At 45.2% G+C, this 22,298-nt stretch overlaps 1 protein-coding gene across 4 annotated transcripts in view; it reads right to left on the reverse strand.

Moving 5' to 3' along the window:
- Positions 1–22,298, reverse strand: part of zmynd11 (zinc finger, MYND-type containing 11) — a 176,820-nt gene that overhangs the window by 17,452 nt on the left and 137,070 nt on the right. For all 4 annotated transcript variants that reach the window (XM_073054857.1, XM_073054856.1, XM_073054855.1 and 1 more), the window contains 3 exons: positions 21,505–21,623; positions 6,089–6,296; positions 4,371–4,439 (listed from right to left, as the gene is read on the reverse strand). In XM_073054857.1, the coding sequence (XP_072910958.1) occupies positions 4,371–4,439; positions 6,089–6,296; positions 21,505–21,623 (396 nt within the window). The remainder of the gene's footprint in view (positions 1–4,370; positions 4,440–6,088; positions 6,297–21,504; positions 21,624–22,298) is intronic.

A 22,298-nucleotide genomic window follows, 5' to 3' on the forward strand; every position in this document is an offset into this window, starting at 1 on the left:
GATTTTCCATTTCAAGGGGATTGGTGTTTCCATACCAGGCTGTGATGTAGCCAATCAATATACTCTTCACTACAAATCTGTAGAAGTTTGTTAAAGTTTTAGATGTCATGCCAAATCTTCACAAACTCTTAAAGTAGAGGTGCTGCTGCTTTCCCTTTGTAATTGCACTTTAGTGCTGGGCCCAGGACGGGTCCTCTGAAATAATAACACTGAGGAATTTAGAGTTGCTGATCCTCTCAACCTCTGAGGGCTAGCTCATGGACCTCTGACTTCCTCCTCCTGAAGTCAATAATCAGCTCCTTGGTCTTGCTGACATTGAGTAAGAGGATGTTATGGCACCACTCAGCCAGATTTTCACTGTCCCTCCTATATGCTGATTCATCACCCTACCTTTGATTCAGCCTAAAACAGTGGTGTCGTCAGCAAGCTTGAACATGGCATTGGAGCTGAGCTTAGCCACAAAGTCATAAGTATAAAGCGACTTGAGCAGGGGGCTAAACACACAGCCTCAATATTGGAGAAATTGTTGTCAATCCAAACTAACTGGGGTCTGCAAGTGAGGAAACTGAGAATCCACTTGCACAAGGAGTTATTGAGGCCAAGATCGTGAAACTTATTGATTAGTTCTGAGGGGATGAAGGAGGATGAAAATAAAACAGCAGAGCTTAAATAGGAAATGAAAGCTGTGATGTAATGGGGAAACTGCACAAGACCTTCATATACAAGTGCACAAATGGAGAACTATAGACAGCTTCAGACTCTCTGAAACAATATTGAGGAAATAAAATAGATACAGTGCAATTCACTGGGGCACGGCCATATGTGCCATAATTTAAAAAAAATTAGTTTTCAAACTGAAGTAGGAGCAAATTATTGGCATGTTAGGGACAAGTCTTAAGATAGAACAGATCATTTCCAGTGATTCAAAAATCTAAACAAGGCTACAGAGATACATGATTAAATGAGAGATACTTAGGACAGGAAAGGAAATGACTACTTAGAAGGTTGTGGAATGCCAACTCTACAGTTACTTGCCGAAGCAGAGAACATATTGCTAGTACAGGGGTTAGAAAAGTAAAAATCTGTGGGAGACAAACAGCTACAGGGGTGATTTAAACAGAATATAGAACAGTACAGCACAGAACAGGTCATTTGTGGCATGATGTCCGTGCAAGCCACAATGTTAGTTTAAACTGCATATCTGCTTGCACGTGATCTATATCCCTCAATTCCCTGCTTGTTCATGTGTACATCTAGATGCTTCTTAAACATTGTGAACATTTCGGCTTCTTCCACCTCCCCTGTCAGCATATTAGGGGAACCCACCACCACTGGAGAAAACTCTTGCCATATAAATCACCTTTTAACTTTCCTCCTTTTGTTAAAGCTGCATCCAAAGTATTTGAGAATACGTACACAACGCTGGAAGAACTCAGCAGGTCAGGCAGCATCCGTGAGAAAAGAGTAGCCAATGTTTCGGGCCGATACCCTTCATCAGGAACGGGGGGAAGAGAGGGCCGAAGCCCAGTAATAGAGATAGGGGAGGGGGGTAGAGCCTAGAGGCGCCAGGTGGAAAACCAATCAGAGGAAGGATAAAGGGGGGGAGGGGATAAGCATGAAAGAACTGTAGAGATAAAGAAGCAGAAAGTTGAAAGGGGAGAGAGGCAGAGAGGAACCTGGGATAGGGGAAGGGGGAGGGGGAGGGGGAGGGAATTACTGGAAATTGGAGAATTCAATGTTCATATCACCAGGCTGGAGGCTACCCAGACGGTAGATGAGGTGTTGCTCCTCCAACCTGAGTTTGGCCTCATCATGGCAGTAGAGGAGCCCATGTATGGACATATCTAGATGGGAATGAGAGGCAGAGTTGAAGTGGGTGGCAACTGGGAGGTCCTGTCTATTGTGACGGACGGAGTGTAGGTGCTCGACGAAGCGGTCCCCCAATCTGCGTCGGGTCTTGTCGATGTAGAGGAGGCCGCACCGGGAGCACCGGATGCAATAGACAACTCCAGCAGACTCGCAGGTGAAGTGTTGCCTCACCTGGAAGGACTGTCTGGGGCCCGGAATGGTGGTAAAGGCGGAGGTGTGGGGATAGGTGTAGCATTTGCGCTTGCAGGGATAAGTGCCAGGTGGGAGTTCTGTGGGGAGGGAACGATCCCTGCGAAAAGCTGAGAGGGGCACACAGGGAAAGATGTGCTTGGTGGTGGGGTCCTGTTGAAGGTGGCGGAAGTTACAGAGGATAATATGCTGGATCCGGAGGCTGGTGGGATGGTAGATGAGGACAAGGGGAACCCTGTCCCTGTTGTGGTGACGGGAGGATGGGTTGAGGGCTGAAGTGGAGGAGATGCGGGTGAGGGCATCTTTGATGACGCCAGAAGGGAAACCACGATCCTGAAAGAAAGAGGGCATTTGAGAAGTCTGGAACGGAAAGCCTCATCCTGGGAGCAGATGCAGCGGAGAGGGAGGAACTGGGAATAGGGAATGGCATTTTTGCATTGGGCAGGGTGGGAAGAGGTATAGTCAAGATAGTTATGGGAGTCAGTGGGTTTGTAGAAGATGTCAGTGGATAGTCTGTCTCCAGAGATGGAGACCGAGAGATCAAGAAAGGGGAGAGAAGTGTCCGAGATGGACCAAGCAAATTTAAGGGCTGGGTGAAAGTTAGAGGCAAAGTTGATGAAATTGACGAGCTCAGCATGGGTCCCAGGACCTCCTGGTTGCCACCCACTTCAACTTTGCCTCTCATTCCCATCTAGATATGTCCATACATAGCCTCCTCTACTGCCATGAGGAGGCCAAACTCAGGTTGGAGGAGCAACACCTCATCTACCGTCTGGGTAGCCTCCAGCCTGGTGGTATGAACATTGAATTCTCCAATTTCCGGTAATTCCCTCCCCCTCCCCCTATCCCAGGTCCCTCTCTGCCTCTCTCCCCTTTCAACTTTCTGCTTCTTTATCTCTACAGTTCTTTCATGCTTATCCCCTCCACCTCCATCTTTCGTCTGATTGGTTTTCCACCTGGCGCCTCTAGGCCCTACCCCCTCCCCTATCTCTATTACTGGGCTTCAGCCCTCTCTTCCCCCCCATTCCTGATGAAGGGTCTCGGCCCGAAACGTCGGCTACTCTTTTCTCACAGATGCTGCCTAACCTGCTGAGTTCTTCCAGCATTGTGTACGTATTCTTTGATCCACAGTATCTGCAGTTGTATTTTTGTGTTCCAAAGTATTTGACATTTCTCCCAAGGGAAAAAGGGGCACCAAGGTAGCAGTGCAGTACGCACAATACTTTTACAGCTCAGGGTGGAGTTCAGAGTTCAACCCTGTGTTGTCATTGGACAGAGTCCAGAGAAGGCTCACGAGGATGATTCTGGGAATGAAGGAGTTGATATTTGAGTGTTTGGCAGCTTTGGACCTGTACTCATTGGAATTTGGGGGGGGGGGGGGGGGGGAAGGGAGAGAACTCAATGAAACCTACTGAATGATGAAAGAGCTAGATAGGGTGGATGTGGAGAGGATGCTTACTCTGGTGGATGTGTTCAGAACTAGAGGGCACTCCCTCAAAACTGAGGGACAATCTTTTAGAACAGAGGTTAGGAGGAATTTTTTTTTTAGCCAGAGAGCAGTGCATCTGTGAAATGCTCTGCCACAGTCTGCGGGTGAGTCCAAGACAGTGGGTATATTTAAGGTGAAAGTTGATAGCTTCCCAACTGGTCAGGGCATCAAAAGATATGATGAGAAGGCAACTGTATGGGGTTGAGTGGAATCTGGGACCAGCCACGACAGAATGGTGGAGCAGAGTCAATGAGCTGAATGACCTAATTCTGCTCCTCTGTCTTATGGTCTAACGCGGCATCCACTGTAAGAAGTTTATATGTCCTCCCCGTGGAATGCATAGGTTTCCTCCAGGTTCTCCAGTTTCATCCACAGTCCAAAGATGTACTGGTTAGTAAGTTAATTGATCATTATAAGTTGTCCTATGATTAGGTTAGGGTTAAAATCAGTAGCTTGAAGGGCCAACTCTGCAATGTATCTCTAAATAAAAATAAAAAAGTTAAAAAAAATCTACTCTGTCTATGCTTCCCAATTTTATACCATTTAATCAGGTCTCAATTCAGCTTCTGACATCCCAGAGAAAACAATCCAAGTTTGTCCAACCTCTCCTGTGGGAAATAGGCAAACACAAGCCCAACACCATTGACTGCCTTAAAGATGGCAAGCAACAGTGATCACTTTAGCCGAATAGTCCAAGTTGCAATTTCCATGCAATTCTATGTGACTGATTTTCTCCATTTTAAGTTTTTGCATTAAGAAAATGCTGGATCAGAATATAAAGAGTTTTAGCTTCCCAGACCATCACAATTTAGGTTAAGCTTACGTCATCTTTGGCATCCGAGTGCTGACTCCGTCTGGACTTCTTGCTCTTGGGTTCTTGTGTGTTCTTCTGCTACAAGTACAATAAATATCATTTCACATTTGTAGATTCTGAACCAAGGTAATCTGTAATCAGCTTCCATCATACTAGATCTGCAATACTTTAACCTAACCGTAATCACAGTAAAATAAAGTTTTATCATCAGTCAGTTAATTTCTTGTGCCAGAAACATACTCATTATGTGAAGTAAACATATGCTTATGATCTTTTGCCAAACATGGCATTAATGATGATGTGTATTTAAAGAAACATCATTTGCAATTTAAAATCACCACATGTACCATATCAAAATTACTCTTAGAAGTCTGAGCGGTTTCAAGTGAGTTTTGGATTCAGCACTTCGTGGTGCAATCAACCATTTTAGTTTAAATATTCTGCATTCCTCTGCTACCAGTAATACACGTAGATTTACTGTTTTTTATATTTATGCTGGAAGCTTAAACTTTATGACAGCATTACTGACTTACCGACTTCTATATATAAAGCAATCAGCTAATGACGTCAGTTGTACTACGGTACTGAATATTGAGAGTACTGCCATTAAAGACTAGAGTACACAAGTATGGCATTATCATGGCTGTGAGTGGTTTATGTTAGCACTAAGACTGAAAATCTATTATGAAAATCTAGTTCAATTCAAATCCAAGGGCTATGCCTTTCGATCTGGAGCAAGTGCATTACCGCTATACCTGGAAGACTCATCTAGGTTCCTAGACAATGGGAAGGGAACAAGTAAAAGAGATGGACGCCACAGTTAAGGGAAATGGAAGACCTCTGAAAAGTACTGATGTGGGAAATCTTAATTCATAGAAATTGAAAGCTCCTTAAAAGGTGTGAGGTGGTGTAGTTGCCTGAGAGTTTATAATGCACTGATCACAAAACTTAATCCCCAAGATAGAAATGTCAAAAAGGAAATGTCAGATATGGACATGGGAACATTGCAACAAGATGAGAATTGGCAAAGGGAATGAAATCTCAGTTCTGAAAATACTTGTTCATCCCAAAGCAGCAACTGGCAAAGAGGGTAGAAATAGTGGTACAGTAAGTGTTTGCAATGGGAAGGAGAATAATAGGTTTAATATATGCAAGATTGAACTGGAGAAAGTTGCATTTTGTCCAAGATGAGACGGCCAGCAACTAGCTGAACTGAAATAGGAATAAGTAGCCAGCAACTGCCTGAAGGACATTAATGACCCAGAAATTTCAATAAACCTGTTAAGTATTTTGGCCCCTTTTTTTCTAATTCTAAACAAAATATTATTTAGTTCACAACCTGCAATGACAACATTAGGAATCCATCATCTCAAGTTTCTGCCGAAACTTCAAATCTACCACTTCCAATTAACATCTGTCAGCCTCAGAAGAGTAGTTCCCACTAAACTTCTAAGTAGTTCCCAATATCCTCCTCATGTCTACACATTGTGGTATGAAACAATCTATTCTAAATTTCCCTTCCCTTAAAAGAAAACACATAGCAGTACTGGTGTTCCAAACCATTCCAAGAAAGCATCCTTATTGATTCAAACATATCTTTAAGTTTGGTTCCAAATCACTATTTATCTGCTCCAACAAACTAAAACATTACATATGTTTAAAGGGGAACTTGTTCCTTTCCGAATGCTCCTAAGTAAAACTGTCCATATTAGAAACACTAAGCATACCTGCTCATTACTTGTGGAAGAGATGCTGGACTCTGCTTCTTCATCCATTTTATCTTCTGCTTTATTCTTCCAGAACCTCCCTTCACGGACAAAGCGCTGGTGCAATTCAAGCTCATCACAGGCTTTCTTCCAACCAAGACTCCTTTTTACTGCCAGCTGATGAACATTAACACAAATATCCTGGATATTCTCTGATGGAATCCATGCCCTGTAGCCAAAAAGTCCATCTCTTCATTAATCTACAAGGCTAACAATTTAACAAGTACAGCTTAATAAACTTTTTATTGCCACAGTTTTAAAAAAAATATATAGTGAAGGAACCTTTGTGGTACAACTCAAAACCACAATGCAAAATCTGTGCCAATGGCTTGTTAAATGGCAGGTATCTGATCTTAAGCAGCTCTCCTATATCATATTACCGTAGATGCCGGATTATAAGCCGCTACTTTTTTCCCACGCTTTGAACAGCTTTGAACACTGCGGCTTTTACTACGGTGCGGCTAATGCATGGTTTTTTTTCATGCCGCCAAAAACATTTTGCCTCGTAACAGTAGACCAATAAAATTGATGAGTAGTTCACAGAGGTCCAATGAAATTGTACGATAAATCAAGCGCACTTTCACAATTAAATTATTGTAAATCAGTCATTTGTACTCACCCTCATCAACATGGAAAACACTCGAAGAAAAGCATTGTGCTGCCTTTATGGCAGTTATTTAGTTTATAATATTTTCGCTTAGTAATTCATTTGTTAGTATTTTCTAGTTAAAGTTAGAAGTGTTTTAACTATATTTGTTTTCTGTACTACATCCCGGGATGCTATGACGTCACATCCGGTTTCGCCGCGTCTTGTGGGAAATACCGGTTTGCGATAAACGGGAAGGTGGGGGCGAGCGGCATTAGACCCGCGCGAGAACGCTGCTTTTAAGTTAAAGGCGATCAATAACTTTTCCTGGTAGGCTGCAGTATATATATTTTTTTACCAGTCGTTAGGAGATATTGGAATGTTGTTCGTGCACTGTTCAGTAAAAAAGTATACGCAACGTAATTTGTGTGTTACCGATACGTATGTATATTTAAAAGTAGCCGTGTTACAGGCACGGTTCGAAAAAAAGCATTTGCAATATGTATTTGTTTATGTTACCATTGTTATGATACCAGCCCCCTCCTTTGTGAGAATTGCAAGAGCCCTAGTGAAAGGGGTGGTCAATGACCCGAGAGAGAGAGCAAGAGAGAGAGAGAGACAGGGTGAATGGACACAGGAAATGGAAAGACAGCAACGTGCTGGATACCGCATTCCACTGGGACAAAAGCTGGGGACTGTGGCATTGTTCTCAGGAGACACCTGGGAACTGCAGACGTGCCAACTCGCAGGGACATTGTAAAGCCCTCGGGCAAAGTGGGCTGGTTGAGAGAGAGATTGCATCACCTGCAACCTGATTGACACCTGAGATCCCGTGAGGCAGTATAAAGAAGGGTCTGAAAGAGGACGACCCTCAGACGCACCAAGGAGACACCAAGAAGCACGATACCGCTTCCCGTGGGAACGGGAAGCCATTTTGAAGTAAGCCACGTGCGTTAAATTCCGAATGCGGGGTTTGTGGCTGGAACCAACGGAAGATCGCTTTTAACTAACAACGGGGAAGATCGCTCCCCTGATTCCACGGATGTTTTTGGGCAAGTTTTTCCGTTTTATCTCTCTCTCTCTCCAACACGTGAAACCAAAAGGGAAAAGCCTGCAGACTTCAGAGTGACTCTTTATATTTCCAATTGGACTCAGTATTATACCCTAGACAACGAAAGAGCTTATTTCTGAGTGATTATTAATGTACCTGCGTTTTAGATTGAGTATTGACGCATGTTATCTGAATGTTTGTATTAACCTTAATTTTTGTGCCCCTTTATTAATAAAACTTTTGAAAATAGTAGCATCCGACTCAGCTGATCCATCTATCTTTGCTGGTAAGTTACCTGGTTACGGGGTTTTCGTAACAAGTGGGGTTCTCGTCTCGGGATTTGACACCAAAAAGGGGGAGGTCAGTCAATTGGGATTGTAAGTCAAAAAAAATAATAATTTGGATCTGGTACGCAGGTAGCCAGACAGAAAAACCAGCAAAGATGGACGTGTGTGAATTTATGAAAAACGCGACTGTGGCGGCGCTAGAGGTGAGCACCAAAGCAGACTTGTTAAATTTGGCGAAGGGGTTAGAGATGGAAAACGAGCAGGATCAAGCTGAGAGGCAAAGACAGCATGAAATTCGGATCAGAGAGTTAGCAGCAGCCGAGAGAGCGGCAGCGGGGAGAGAAAGAGAGAGGGAGGAGCTAAGGAGAGAGCGGTTTAATGTTAGTCGGGAGCTGAGAGTAGTACCTCCGTTCGAAGAGACGGATGTTGATAGTTATTTCTTGCTTTTTGAAAAGGTGGCAGTGAACCAGAAGTGGCCACAAGAGCAGTGGGTCGCGTTGTTACAAAGTGTGTTAGCAGGAGGGAGGATTTGGGCAGCCATGATGCCGACCCGCCGACCGGCGAGTGCGGTGGCCCCGCCCCTAGAGTCCCAAAGCTATCGCGCATGCGCGGTCACACGCAGCCTGTCCAGAAAAGCAGTGAGCAGTTTAAATCGGGCCAGCAGTAATCTGGCCAAGATGTTTTTACCGACCCTGTACCATGAGGGTTCCGAGGGTGGTAAAACAGAAAGCAGTAAAGTAAAGGGGGGTAAGGGAGAGGAAATAGCCCTGCCCTTAGTGAAGAGAAAGGTCCTAGAGGTAGGAACTAAAGTTGAGAAACGGATAAAGTTGTTAAAATGTCCAGAGTTGGACATGGTTAATCTGTCTGGTTTGGCAGAATTGTTTGAAGAAGTTCAGAGTTCTAATGGTGTTCTCGATGGTCCCGAGAGTGAAATGAGGGCAGTCTTAGAGAGGAAGGGTATCCTTGCTGTGGAGAAGTCCGCTGAAATGGCCGAGGAGGTTGTCTCAGCTCGCAGGGTTGCGCCTTCCCCAACGGGGGGCTGCCTAGAGAGTAACTGGAAGGATCGGGGGACGTTAGAATTTGAAAAAGGTACGGGTATTGAAAGCCTGGAAGGGGCCAATGTCCCGTTTGAGTGTGTCCAAGATGGGGGCGCACGTGGTGCTGAACCTGGTAACAGAGCTCAGGGGAAGTCTGAGGTGTTTGATTCAGGGGGACGGGGCGGCCGTCTTTGTGGATCAGATAGGGTTGGTTCAGTAGGAAAAGGGTTAACCTTGGTAACCGTGGGAAGTGTGAGTTCCACGGTGTTTGTATTCGAGAGTGGGGCCAAGGTTAATGCCGAATTTAAGGGGGGAATGAGGATTGTTATTGAAGGAAACGGAAAGTCTGTAGTTCCCAAGTCGAAGGAAGAAATTTTAAACCTGGCAGATCGCTCACAGAGTGAGTCGGGAAATAGCGGGGCCCCCCACTCTATTGTTACGCCAGGGTGGGGTGTGAAGAGGTTGCATTCGAAATGCTACCTGAAAGAGGAGTTGGAATTAAAAACAAATAGCCTGAAGGGTCTTGACAGTTTGGGGCATGGTGTTGAAAAAATAGCCCCGATGAACGAGGCGGGCGGGAGTTCACCACGCCAAATTACTCAAAGTCCCAACGGGGGGACTCGCCAGAAAAGAGGTGACGGTTAATGGGGATGCCATTTTTTTTAAACAGCAAAGCAGGTTTTACGGGTTGCGCCAAAGCCTGTGAATAATAAAGACAGACCTTTGGAGACCTGCCGGCGAAGTAAACCGACCGAAACGGTTAGTATTCGCATAAACTTTTGTAGATGCACCTAAGCTAAGATCACACCTCCGCAGTTTTGTTGCTGAAAACAATAAATAAATAGGTGGTTATTGAATTGAAGTCTGATGCTACAAGACTTTAAGATATTAAGATGTTAAGATATTAACTAAAGGGGCACTGTACTTGTTAACTGTTTAGATGCTGACTTGAATGTATAACTGTATTACTCTGTAGTGAAAAGAAAAGCTTCTGTATTGTATTAGATTCAAAATTTCTGTAAGACTGTACCACTCTGGGTTTTAACCGCTGGTAAAAACCTTTTTAAGAGGGGAGGTGTTATGATACCAGCCCCCTCCTTTGTGAGAATTGCAAGAGCCCTAGTGAAAGGGGTGGTCAATGACCCGAGAGAGAGAGCAAGAGAGAGAGAGAGACAGGGTGAATGGACACAGGAAATGGAAAGACAGCAACGTGCTGGATACCGCATTCCACTGGGACAAAAGCTGGGGACTGTGGCATTGTTCTCAGGAGACACCTGGGAACTGCAGACGTGCCAACTCGCAGGGACATTGTAAAGCCCTCGGGCAAAGTGGGCTGGTTGAGAGAGAGATTGCATCACCTGCAACCTGATTGACACCTGAGATCCCGTGAGGCAGTATAAAGAAGGATCTGAAAGAGGACGACCCTCAGACGCACCAAGAAGAAACACGATACCGCTTCCCGTGGGAACGGGAAGCCATTTTGAACGAAGCCACGTGCGTTAAATTCCGAATGCGGGGTTTGTGGCTGGAACCAACGGAAGATCGCTTTTATTTAACACCAGGGAAGCCAAATCCTCTGAGGCTGAGGATTTGATTCATAAAGACAACGGCAAGTGTTCTCTTTTCCTAACAATCTCTCTTCTCTCTCTCCAACACGTGAAACCAAAAAGGGAAAAGCCTGCAGACTTCAGAGTGACTCTTTATATTTCCAATTGGACTCAGTATTATACCCTAGACAACGAAAGAGCTTATTTCTGAGTGATTATTAATGTACCTGCGTTTTAGATTGAGTATTGACGCATGTTATCTGAATGTTTGTATTAACCTTAATTTTTGTGCCCCTTTATTAATAAAACTTTTGAAAATAGTACCATTGGACTTCAACTGACATATCTATCTTTGCTGGTAAGTGAAACCAGTTACTGGTTTCATAACACCATACGGATTTAATTAAAAGTTAAAAAATCCTCACGTGTAATATCTTTCTGTGTAAATATCTCATATTACAACGTGGGACACCTGCGGCTTAAAATCCGGTGCGGCTTGTACAAGTACAAAATTGATTTTCTTTCTAAAATTAGAGCCTGCGGCTTTTAATCAGGTGCGCTCTGTAGTACGGAATCTACGGTAGTTATTCCACAGGAAATAAGAGGAAAGGAATCAAAATTTACCCATGGAATTTTCAGTGGACAGTTAAAAAGGTAAGAACATCTTCAACCAGTTGATGTATAATATAGCATGCAAGCATTGCTACACAATGTGATTTAACACAGTGTTAAATCACAATTGCCATCAGTACTTTTTAGAATTAACAGTTGATTAATGGATGCAGGAAAAAAATTAAAAATGGCCAGAAGCTTGATTTAATTTAAAAAATAATTTTCCCCATTTACTCCTCTCATTTTATTTGGAAGTATTTAGACAAAGCATATCTGTAAAAAAATATTCAAACTCAAGACACAATTTCAACTTTGCTTAACTTGTGAACTCAGCCAACAGCAACAACCCTAAAGTGCTTCAAGACAACAGCAATTTGCTTTTTTGAGAGACTGGGTAACAAGCTTCCACCCAGAGAGAAGATGTGCCTCAAAAAGATAATTCAGCACAAATGATCAACTTTAGACAGAGGAAGCCAAAAGAATGAGTTAGTCTTTATTTACATTAACTGAAGAAACAATATTGTCAGGATTTTTCATTACAATCTGTGATTAAATAAGGAGACAACTGATTTGGCTTTAAAAACACAGGTACATTCTACTCAAAAAGTATAAGTATCTAAATGTTGGAACATTCGTCTGCAGGGAACGAAAGAAAAATCAAAATGCTTGAGATAGATTACCTTTTATTAGAAGGAAGAAATGTTAGAAATTAAACATTTTAAGATGCAGAGGATGTGGAGGGATGGAGGTAACAAAATTAACATGTGAAATTTTAAAAAAAAAGGCTGAAAACCAGAATTTAAAAAGGAAAAACCTGATACAAACTTTTAAAATGTTTATAAAATGACGAGGAACATAAATAAGCCGAATAGTCAGTAATTTCCTGGGCTAAGGGAGTATAAAACTAGAGAATACAGGTTTAGGATATGAGGGGAAAGATTCAAAGGGGATGCAAGGGCCAAATTTTTCTCAGTGGATGGTGGGTACACAGTATGAACCGGGAGAGGAAGTAGTACAATTACAATGTTTAAGAAATACTTGGACAGGAACATGGATGGGAGAGGTTTTGGAGGGATAAGGGCTAAACAGGTAAATGGAACTAGACCAGATAGGTCTGTTTGTCGGCATAGAGCTGTTAGCGTAACGTTGTCATATCTATGCAGTTAATACAGATAAATGATGGTCCATTAACAGTTTAGGATTCCTGTATAAACTTAAGTTTTGGTTCTACTACCTAATCTTCACTGATCTTCCCAATTTTATTCAGATGTTCACTGGCTATGTGTGAATTTGCTATAACTTCCCAGCATAAACACTGGGCAATTTGCCTGCTGAATCTGCAACAAGTCAGCCCTGGCACAAACTGTTAAACCAACTATTTCAATGAAGAACAACAGTTAGAAAGATTAGCATTATTTGTACATTGAATCTGTGAAATGTGCTGTTTGTATCAAATCAAAGAGCAAGGATTGTGCTGGACAGCCTGCAAGTGTCACCACACTTCCAGTGCTCGCTAGCTTGCCCACAAATCAACATTAACTGTACACCTTTGGAATGAGACCGGAGCACTCAGCGGGAATCAAATTCCACTTTTACAGCTGCCATTGTACAACGCTGCGCTACTACACTGCTAGGAAAACCCCTAGATAAGCATTGAGCTATTAAGGGCTTTAAAATGTCTCAAAAGACAAAAGTAGTATTTCATTAATTAATTAATTAGTTCTGTATGTTTTTGATACTTCTGAATTCCACAACATTCCAGCTTGACAGTTGACTTAGCCAGGGACTGTGCACATCATGTAAATAAGCCCCTGGGGCTGCAGAGATCCTTGTCATTTAGACTTGACTCCAGCATTTGTAAAAACGCAAGTTAAAACGTACAGGAAAATTAAAGATATTTTGCTAACAGACTGCAGGGAAATAGTGATGGTTTGGCATCTGCTCACTGGGCCCTGGCTCTTGCTCTCCCTCAAACACACCAGGGCACAGCTTCCGAGGTGCCTTTATACTACAAACTTCCTGGAAAATCTGCACTGCGTCCCATTTGAAAAAGTAATTTAAAGGTGTTGGAGTACTCATTTAAAAAAAAATCTAATTGTCAAGAAAATCTCAGACTAAACAAAGTCTTGATCCCAAATTAACAAAATGGTACTGTACCATGTTGTCATGAAACAGGCACCAAATTCAGATCTAACATTCCTGATTGCGTTTGGTGGGGCAAACTGATATCTCAGAATTAATTATCTTGAGGGGAGTTTAATCAATGGAATCCCACAACTAAAATTTACCTTTTTGTCATGTCATTGTTAGTTATTAGAAATAACTTGGGGGCAATCCTATGCACCTCAATGACAAATAGCACCAACTATTTCCCACAGACAAGGCCGTGTAAGTAAAGACTATACTTTATAAGAAGATTTGAGATGCATGCCAAACAATGCAGTAAAAGGGTTTTGCAAAATAAGGGAAGGAATGAGTCAGAAGTGGACAGAGCCAACTGGGGAAGCCAGCCAATCAGCTAGCTAGTCAGCACTAATCTATGCAGTTATAGCTTTGTATCTTTTGTCAAAGTTGATTTGATTAATTTAAGCAGCTGATTTGAGTCAATATTTATAACATTTCTATCAGCCAGTGTTCCATAGTAAAAATAGGCATATTTTTAAAAAGTATATTTAGTTTGCATCATAAATGTCCATTTTCAGTCCAAATATGCATGAAGATGTGCTTTGTTCCTAAGTGTGGAGACAGGCCATACGTATTTGCTTACAATGACAAAAGTAAAGGTTCAATTATGAGAAGATCACCATCAAGTTCAATATTCTAACACATCTTTCTGTATTTTAATGTAAGGAAACAATTTAAGATGTTATGTACTGCGGTATGGTTCAAATCTCAATCCTGAAAATAATTAGTGTTTTTCTTTTAATTTCTCAGTCTCAATTGCCTCCAGGTTGATGTAAAATTGGGGCTTTTTAATTCCCTCTACCACCACCTCCCACAACACAATTTAAAAATAAAAAGCCCTTTTAAAAAGTCTAAAGCCAATTCACAAAATACTTTCCTGTCTTTCATTAAGAGTTTTTTTTTTAAAAAAAGCACCCTCCCACTATGAGTATGACCTCATCAGTTCTATGCTCCTTTTGTGTGAGTTGCTCCAGCATTACTTCTGGAACAACATACACAAAATGCTGAAGGAACTCAGAAACCCAGGCAGCATTTATGGTGGGAAGTAAACAGCCAATACCTCAGGCTGAGATCTGTCATCAAAACTGGAAAGGAAGAGGGTAAAACTCAGATTATGGTGATGGGAGGGGAAGGAAGACTACATGGCAGGTAACAGGCAAGACTAAGTGAGGGGGAAGGTGGGTAGGTGGAGGAGGAGGAGGAATGAATTAAGAAGCCGGGAGGTGGAAGAGATAAAGGGCTGAGAAGGAATCTAGTAGAGGACAATAGACCTTGGAAGAAAGGAGGAGAGGAACCAGAAGGAGGTGGTGCACAAGTGAGGTTAACCAGAATAGGGAGTGGAAAGGTAGACAATGGGGAAAGTGGGGGGGGGGGGGGGAGGTGGGAGGGGAGTTAAAGAAGCTATAGAAATCAATCTTCATGCCTTCAGGTTGGAGGCTACCCAGATGGAATTGGCGTTGCTTCTCCAGCCCGAGTGTGGCTTCATCATGGCAGTAGAGGGAAAGAATTAAGACATACTGGGACAAAGTGAGTTAAGTAACTCTCACAGGATATATCCTCAGAAGCTGTGGGCAGCAAGGGAAGAGACTGCTGGGGCTCTAACAGATGTTTGCATCTTTATTAGCCTTATACAACACATTAGAAGTCTGAACAAGAGCAGATGCTCCCTTGTTCTAGTACAGTGGGCATAATTCAGGAAAATACAAGCCAGTCAGGCTAACATTAGCAGCTGGGGCTCTGATGGATGGGTATTCTGTTCACTGTACTTAGCTATGATCAATTCAGTCAGATTACATAACAGGCAATTCTTCAGTCAGTGACCAGGGTGTACCCAACTTTTCTCAATACCTCTGATGCTTATTTGTCCTTTTATGGGTCGTTCGTGAAACTTACTGAATGCTTGCTCTTTCACCTCACCTAAACCAGTGTAGATGGACTTCCCAGTTCAGCCACTGACAATAGAATGATATAACAGCCTCTAACTGATTTAAATGGTAACAGATGGCATGCCAAGCAAGTTCTGACCTGACAAGCAAATGTAGTAGAGCCATAATATGCAATGTTATTACATCCAGCGTTCCTGAAATAGGTTATGCCACAGTCAGCTAACATGCTTATCACAGGCTCATCAGCTCCAAGTGAATAAATCAATCTGCTTAAATTCAAGTATCGTATACTCTCTTTCAAGACCATATTTTTAAAATTTTGTTTGTATCTATTGTCTCTTCAAAGGATTTGAAAAGTAACAGATTGTGGCGACCCACTTTCTGCGCAGGCGAACCGACTCACAAATAGCCAGCGCGCGGGGGGAGATTTTGGTAATGCACCTCTGACGTCATTTCCGCCCGGAGAGGGCGGGCGCTAGGGATTAAATGCCAGTGCCGCAAAGCTTGAATAAACTAGTCTCGAAACTACTTACCGACTGCGTGTCGCTATTTCAGCGCTGTGTGTAGCACATTGCTACATTGGTGACCCCGACGGTCCAAACGGGATTTGGACCAAAGATGACCGACTCTTCATCTGTTCACGCAGTTTCGCTAAAACTGCCGACTTTCTGGACGCTGCGACCACGCGTGTGGTTTAGCCAAGCAGAAGCCCAGTTCCAGATTTGGCAGATATCTTCTGATTCCACGCGTTACTACCACGTGGTGAGCGCCCTTGACCAGGAGACGGCCGCCCAGGTTGCGGATTTCATACAGTCGCCCCCGGAAGGAGGCAAATATAAAGCATTCAAAGCGCTGCTCATTGGGACCTTTGGCCTCTCACGGCGTGAGCGGGGTGCCCGCCTGCTTCACCTGGACGGTTTGGGAGACAGACTGCCGTCAGCATTGATGAACGAGATGCTGGCCCTGGCTGATGGACACAAGCCCTGCCTCATGTTCAAGCAAGCATTCCTAGAGCAACTGCCCGAGGACATATATCTGCTGCTGGCCGACGCAGATTTCAGCGACCCCCAGAAGGTGGCGGCCCGGGCAGACGTGCTGTGGAAAGCCAAGAGGGAGAGCGTGGCGTCCGTCAGTCAGATTACCAGGCCACACGCCCAACAGCGGACCAGACCAGGCCCGGCAGGGGGGCGCACACAACGCAGAGGCAGGAGTGAGGAGGCCAGTGAACAGTGGTGTTTCTATCACCAGCGGTGGGGCACAAAAGCCCGCCGTTGTCGCCCGCACTGCAAGGGCCAGGGCCAGCTGCCGCTAATGACTATGGCGGCTGTCCACCAGGACAGCCTCTTGTACGTCTGGGACAAACAGTCGGGACGCCGCTTCTTGGTCGACACTGGAGCGGAAGTCAGCATCTTGTCCCCGATGGGGTACGACACCCGCAACAGGAAGCCAGGACCCACCCTGAGGGCCGCAAACGGCAGCACGATACGGACCTACGGCACCCGCACAGTGCAGCTGCAGTTCGGTGCCAGCCAGTTCACATGGGACTTCACACTGGCCGCAATGGCCCAACCACTCCTGGGGAGGGATTTCTTGTGAGCTCACAGCCTGGTGGTCGACTTGCAAGGGAAAAGACTGGTACATGCTGAGACTTTCCAGACGTTCTCCCTGGGTGAAGCCAAGTTGCCGGCCTCACACTGTCGGACAACGAATTCACCAGAATCTTGGCGGACTTTCCATCGATTCTGGCACCGCAGTTCACGGCAGCCATGCCCAGACACGGGGTTCAGCACTGCATCCCAACCAAGGGACCACCCCTCCACGCCCGCGCACGAAGGCTCCCCCCGGAAAAGCTCCGCCTGGCAAAGGAGGAGTTCAAGAGGATGGAGGAATTGGGGATCATACAGAGGTCCGACAGCCCATGGGCCTCCCCCTGCACATGGTGCCCAAAGCAGCCAGGGGTTGGAGACCGTGCGGCGACTACCGCAGACTGAACTAGGCTACAACTCCAGACCGCTACCCCGTGCCGCACATACAGACAAGACTTTGCAGCAAACCTGCACGGGGCAAGAATATTTTCCAAAGTAGACCTCGTCCGGGGATACCATCAAATCCCGGTGCACCCTGAAGACATCCCCAAAACAGCACTTATCACCCCGTTCGGCCTGTTCGAGTTCCTCCGAATGCCGTTCGGCCTGAAGAATGCCGCACAGACGTTCCAGCAGCTAATGGATGTGGTGGGACGTAACCTGGACTTTGCGTTCATCTATTTGGACGACATCCTTATAGACAGCAGTCGTCGCCAGGAGCATCTGTCCCACCTCCGCCAGCTCTACTCCCGCCTGAGTAATTTCGGCCTCACAATCAACCCGGCCAAATGCCAGTTCGGTCTCAATACCATCAACCTCCTGGGCCACAGGATTACCAAAGATGGGGCAACACCTCTCCCCGCCAAGGTAGACGCGATCTGCCACTTTGCTCGGCCCAACACGGTCAAAGGCCTACAGGAGTTCGCTGGTATGGTGAACTTCTACCACCGTTTCCTCCCCTCAGCAGCCTGTATCATGCGCCCTTTGTATACCCTGATGTCGGGTAAAGGCAAGGACATTACTTGGGACGAGGAGGCCGTGGCCGCTTTCGTTAAAGCCAAGGAAGCCTTGGCAGATGCCGCGATGCTGGTGCACCCCAGAACGGACATTTCGACCGCACTCACGGTGGACGCATCCGACACAGCAGTCGGTGGGGTGCTGGAGCAGCTCATTGAGGGGCGCTGGCAACCCTCGGCATTCTTCAGCAAGCACCTACGACCACCCGAACTCAAGTACAGTACTTTCGACCGGGAGCTGTTGGCACTGCATCTGGCAATCCGGCATTTCAGGTACTTCTTAGAAGGCAGGCCGTTCACCGCGTTCACGGACCACAAACCGTTGACCTTCACGTTCACGAAGGTGTCTGATCTCTGGTCGGCTCGCCAGCAGCGACATCTGTCCTACATCTCCGAGTACACGACGGACATCCAGCATGTCTCGGGAAAGGACAACATCTTGGCCAGCTGTCCAGGCCCTGTCCCTGGGGGTGGACTATGCAGCACTGGCGGAGGCGCAGCAGGCAGACAACGAGATGCCCAGCTACAGGACTGCAGTCTCGGGTTTGCAGCTGCAGGACTTTCTCGTAGGCCCAGGTGAGAGGACCCTCCTGTGCGACGTGGCTACCGGCCAACCTCGCCCCATTGTCCTGGCAGCCTGGAGGTGGCGAGTTTTCAACTCCATACACGGTTTGGCGCACCCATCTATCAGGACAACCGTCCGGCTGGTCTCCAGCAAGTTCACGTGGCACGGACTTCACAAGCAGGTCAGTGAATGAGCCAGAACGTGCACGCAGTGTCAAACAGCCAAGGTGCAGCGGCACACTAAAGCCCCGCCGCAGCAGTTCGAACCCACCCACCGGAGGTTCGACCACATTCATGTGGATATCGTGGGCCCCCTACCAGTGTCCCGAGGAGCGCGGTACCTCCTAACTATGGTAGACCGGTTCACGAGGTGGCCAGAGGCGGTCCCGCTCACTGACACATCTGCCGATTCCTGCGCCCGAGCACTGATTGCAACCTGGGTAGCACGCTTCAGGGTACCGGCCCACATTACCTCCGACAGAGGCACCCAGTTCACCTCCAGCCTGTGGTCGGCTGTGGCCAGCCTGTTGGGAACACAGCTACACCACACTACTGCCTACCACCCACAGTTGAACAGACTAGTGGAACACTTCCACCGTCACTTGAAGTCGGCTCTCATGGCCCGCCTGAGAGGACCTAACTGGGTGGACGAGCTTCCCTGGGTCCTGCTTGGAATTTACACAGCGCCCAAAGAGGATTTGCACACCTTGTCGGCCGAGTTGGTGTACGGCGCACCCCTGGCCGTCCCGGGAGAGTTCATACCAGCCCCAAGGGGGCAAGAGGAAGAACCCGCAGCAGTCCTGGACAGACTACGCGAGAGGCTTGGCAACCTGGCCCCCGTACCGACTTCACAGCACGGACGGACCCCGACCCATGTACCCAAAGACCTGCAGAACTGTAAGTTTGTGTTTGCATGAAGGGGCGGACACCGGGCACTGCTACAGCGGCCGTACGAGAACCCGTTCAAGGTGATCAACAACAACGGGTCCACGTACGTTCTGGACATTGTGGGAAAGAGGAGGTTTTCACAGTGGACAGACTCAAACCAGCCCATGTGGACTTGGTGCAGTCGGTCGAGGTTCAGGCACCGCGCGGCACAGAGGCAGACCTCCCAAACAGATCCAGACTGTGGCCATTGGGGGGTGTATCGCTGGTTCTGGGGGGGGGGGTTATGTGGCGACCCACTTTCTGTGCAGGCGAACCAGCTCACATATAGCCAGCGCGCAGGGGGAGACTTTGGTAATGCACCTCTGATGTCATTTCCGCCCGGAGAGGGCGGGCGCTAGGGATTAAATGCCAGCACCGCAAAGTTTGAATAAACTATTCTCGAAACGACTTACCGACTGCGTGTCGTTATTTCAGCGCTGTGTGTAGCACATCGTTACAAGATTACATTACTCCAAACTGATAATTCTGAAACAGATGGGGACGCCAGACTCTACAGTAAATTATCAATGAATTGCTAGAAGTGTAGACGAGTGAATTTCTTGCTTCTATCATAACTTTGGATATTAGAACTATGAATCAGGCAATAAGTCAGTAAGACTAACATCCCCTCTTATTTTTGTTTTCCACAAAACTCAATGAGTAGGGTCCAACAATTTTGCTTACACTTTTTATAAATAAAACTTAGAGGACAAATTTACAAACACTTGCCACGGCAAAACGTTACCACACAAAATGGAGCAGCAGCATCTGGAAAGAGTCAGATCTCAAGGGTCTATGGGAGTAGACAGAGGTCATCTGCTATGAAAAGGGAGTAGTAGAATACTGCTAGTTACCCACCTGACCCAACACCTACCACCTAGTCCACAGGTCTCATAGATGATCATTCAGCCACCTGAGAACCAGAGAGGTCATGCTCGAATTCAGGGGACAACGTAAGAAATACATGAATATAGGTTAAAAATCAAAAGTGGGCTAAGGAATGGAAGATGGAGTTTAACTTGGACAAGCTGGAAGTGATGCATTTAGGGAAGTTAAATCTGGTCAGAAAATGGTTAATGATGGAGTCCTGCAGTATTGTAGAACAAAGAATCTAGGGATATCAAAATGTAGAATGAAAACAGCCAGACAAGGTGGTGAGGACCGCAAATGTCACAATTGCTTTCATTGAATGGAGCACCAAGTACAAGAGCTGGGATGAGGTATTACAGCTATACAAGACATTAGTAAGTCTGCATCCAGAATACTATGTGCAGTTCTGGTCACCATTCTATAGGAGGGATGTGATTAAGCTAAAGAGTGCGGAAAGATTCTGCCAGGACTGGAGGGCTTACATTAACAAAGAAAGTGGACAGGATGTGTCTGTTTTCCCTGGAGCAAAAGAGGCTGAGGGGTAATTTTAGAGATTTTTTAAAATCATGAGGGGTATAAGATGGTCTGTCAGTCTTTTACCAAGCATAAGGGAGTCTTGCATGAGGGAGCACAGGTTTAAGCTGAGGTGGGAAAGATTTAAGAGGAATTGACAGGAAACTTTTTTTTACATCACACAGTGGTGGGTATATGAAATAAGCTGCCTGAGGAAATGGCAGAGGCAGGTACAAATATACTATTTAAGATATTTGGACAGTTATACGGATAGGAAAGGCTGAGGGATATGTGCCAAAGAGCTGCTTCTGTGCTGCACAACTTATGGAGTGTTGTGAATACTCAGTGGATCAGGCTGCACCTGTAGGAAGAGAAACAGAGTTTCTAGCTTTAAGTTACTACCATTTTCTGGTTTTATTTTAGGTGCCCAGCATCTGCAGTTTAAAACTTTTCACATTAATATGGGTGAACAAAATACTGGACAAGTTTTGGGAAGTAGGGACTTGAATTCAGCTACAAGAATAGACCTCCTGTGGAAAGCTGAAAATGTACTGCATGAAGATAGGAGTAAATTTTAAAAAATACTTAGGAAATAAACTGCCTTGAGCTTAGGCCAAACAAGCAGAACAAGATGAATTAAATTTGCTTAGCTTTGATTTAAAACAAAATAAAGTAGTAACCCAAACTAAAACAGGAGTGAAAATATTGTACCTCTGATGGTGATGTCCAAAGAAGCGCACGTCTACCTGATTGTCTTGACGTTGCATGACTTTGGCAGGCCAAAAACCAAACCCCTTCATCCGTGCCCAAACCAACTCATGATTGGGAACCTAAATTAAAAAAACAAAATTGCCACCTTATACAAACAACTGAACAGCCCAATTCCTATGCAAAATCCATTTTTGCCAGGAGTTGTGAACCAGCTTTTAACCAGGATTCAAAAGATTAAAGATAAGGGATACAATCTGCACTGAATAAACTGAAAGGGTTACAGCCCACAAGGTCTTAAAATTAAGGGTCGCAGTTCTCAGTGAGTAAAATGGGAAATAGCCGAGCCTCCTCCTCACAAGTAAAATGAGAAGGGATGCAGTAATTAAAGTGACAGCTTGAATGTCTGTGAGAATCAAATTCTCAATCAGTAAATTTGAAGGGAAATAGTTTACAGGGAAACAAAAGGGTAACACTTATTCCTTTAAGCTGGCATAGACTCAATGGCCTAAAAGGCTTCCTATGGTAAGAGGAAAAGTCAAACCATTCCTACAAAATAAAAAAATCCAAATAGAGCAAGTAACTTGCAAATACACCAGCCTAATACTGCATTTCTCTGCAACTGGCAGAAGGAATGTGAATGCCACATGGGGAAATGAAAGCTTGGAATAAAGCTGAGAGACTTGTGGATCAGTTACACAATCATGAGAAATTGCATTTATTATTTAAATATAGATTAGTTACCATACCCAGTTAAAACAGGTTCTAGGTCACAGAAGGCAAAACAGGGAGGGAAG

This window comes from Hemitrygon akajei, chromosome 8 (assembly GCF_048418815.1).
Source record: "Hemitrygon akajei chromosome 8, sHemAka1.3, whole genome shotgun sequence".
Taxonomy (NCBI): domain Eukaryota; kingdom Metazoa; phylum Chordata; class Chondrichthyes; order Myliobatiformes; family Dasyatidae; genus Hemitrygon; species Hemitrygon akajei.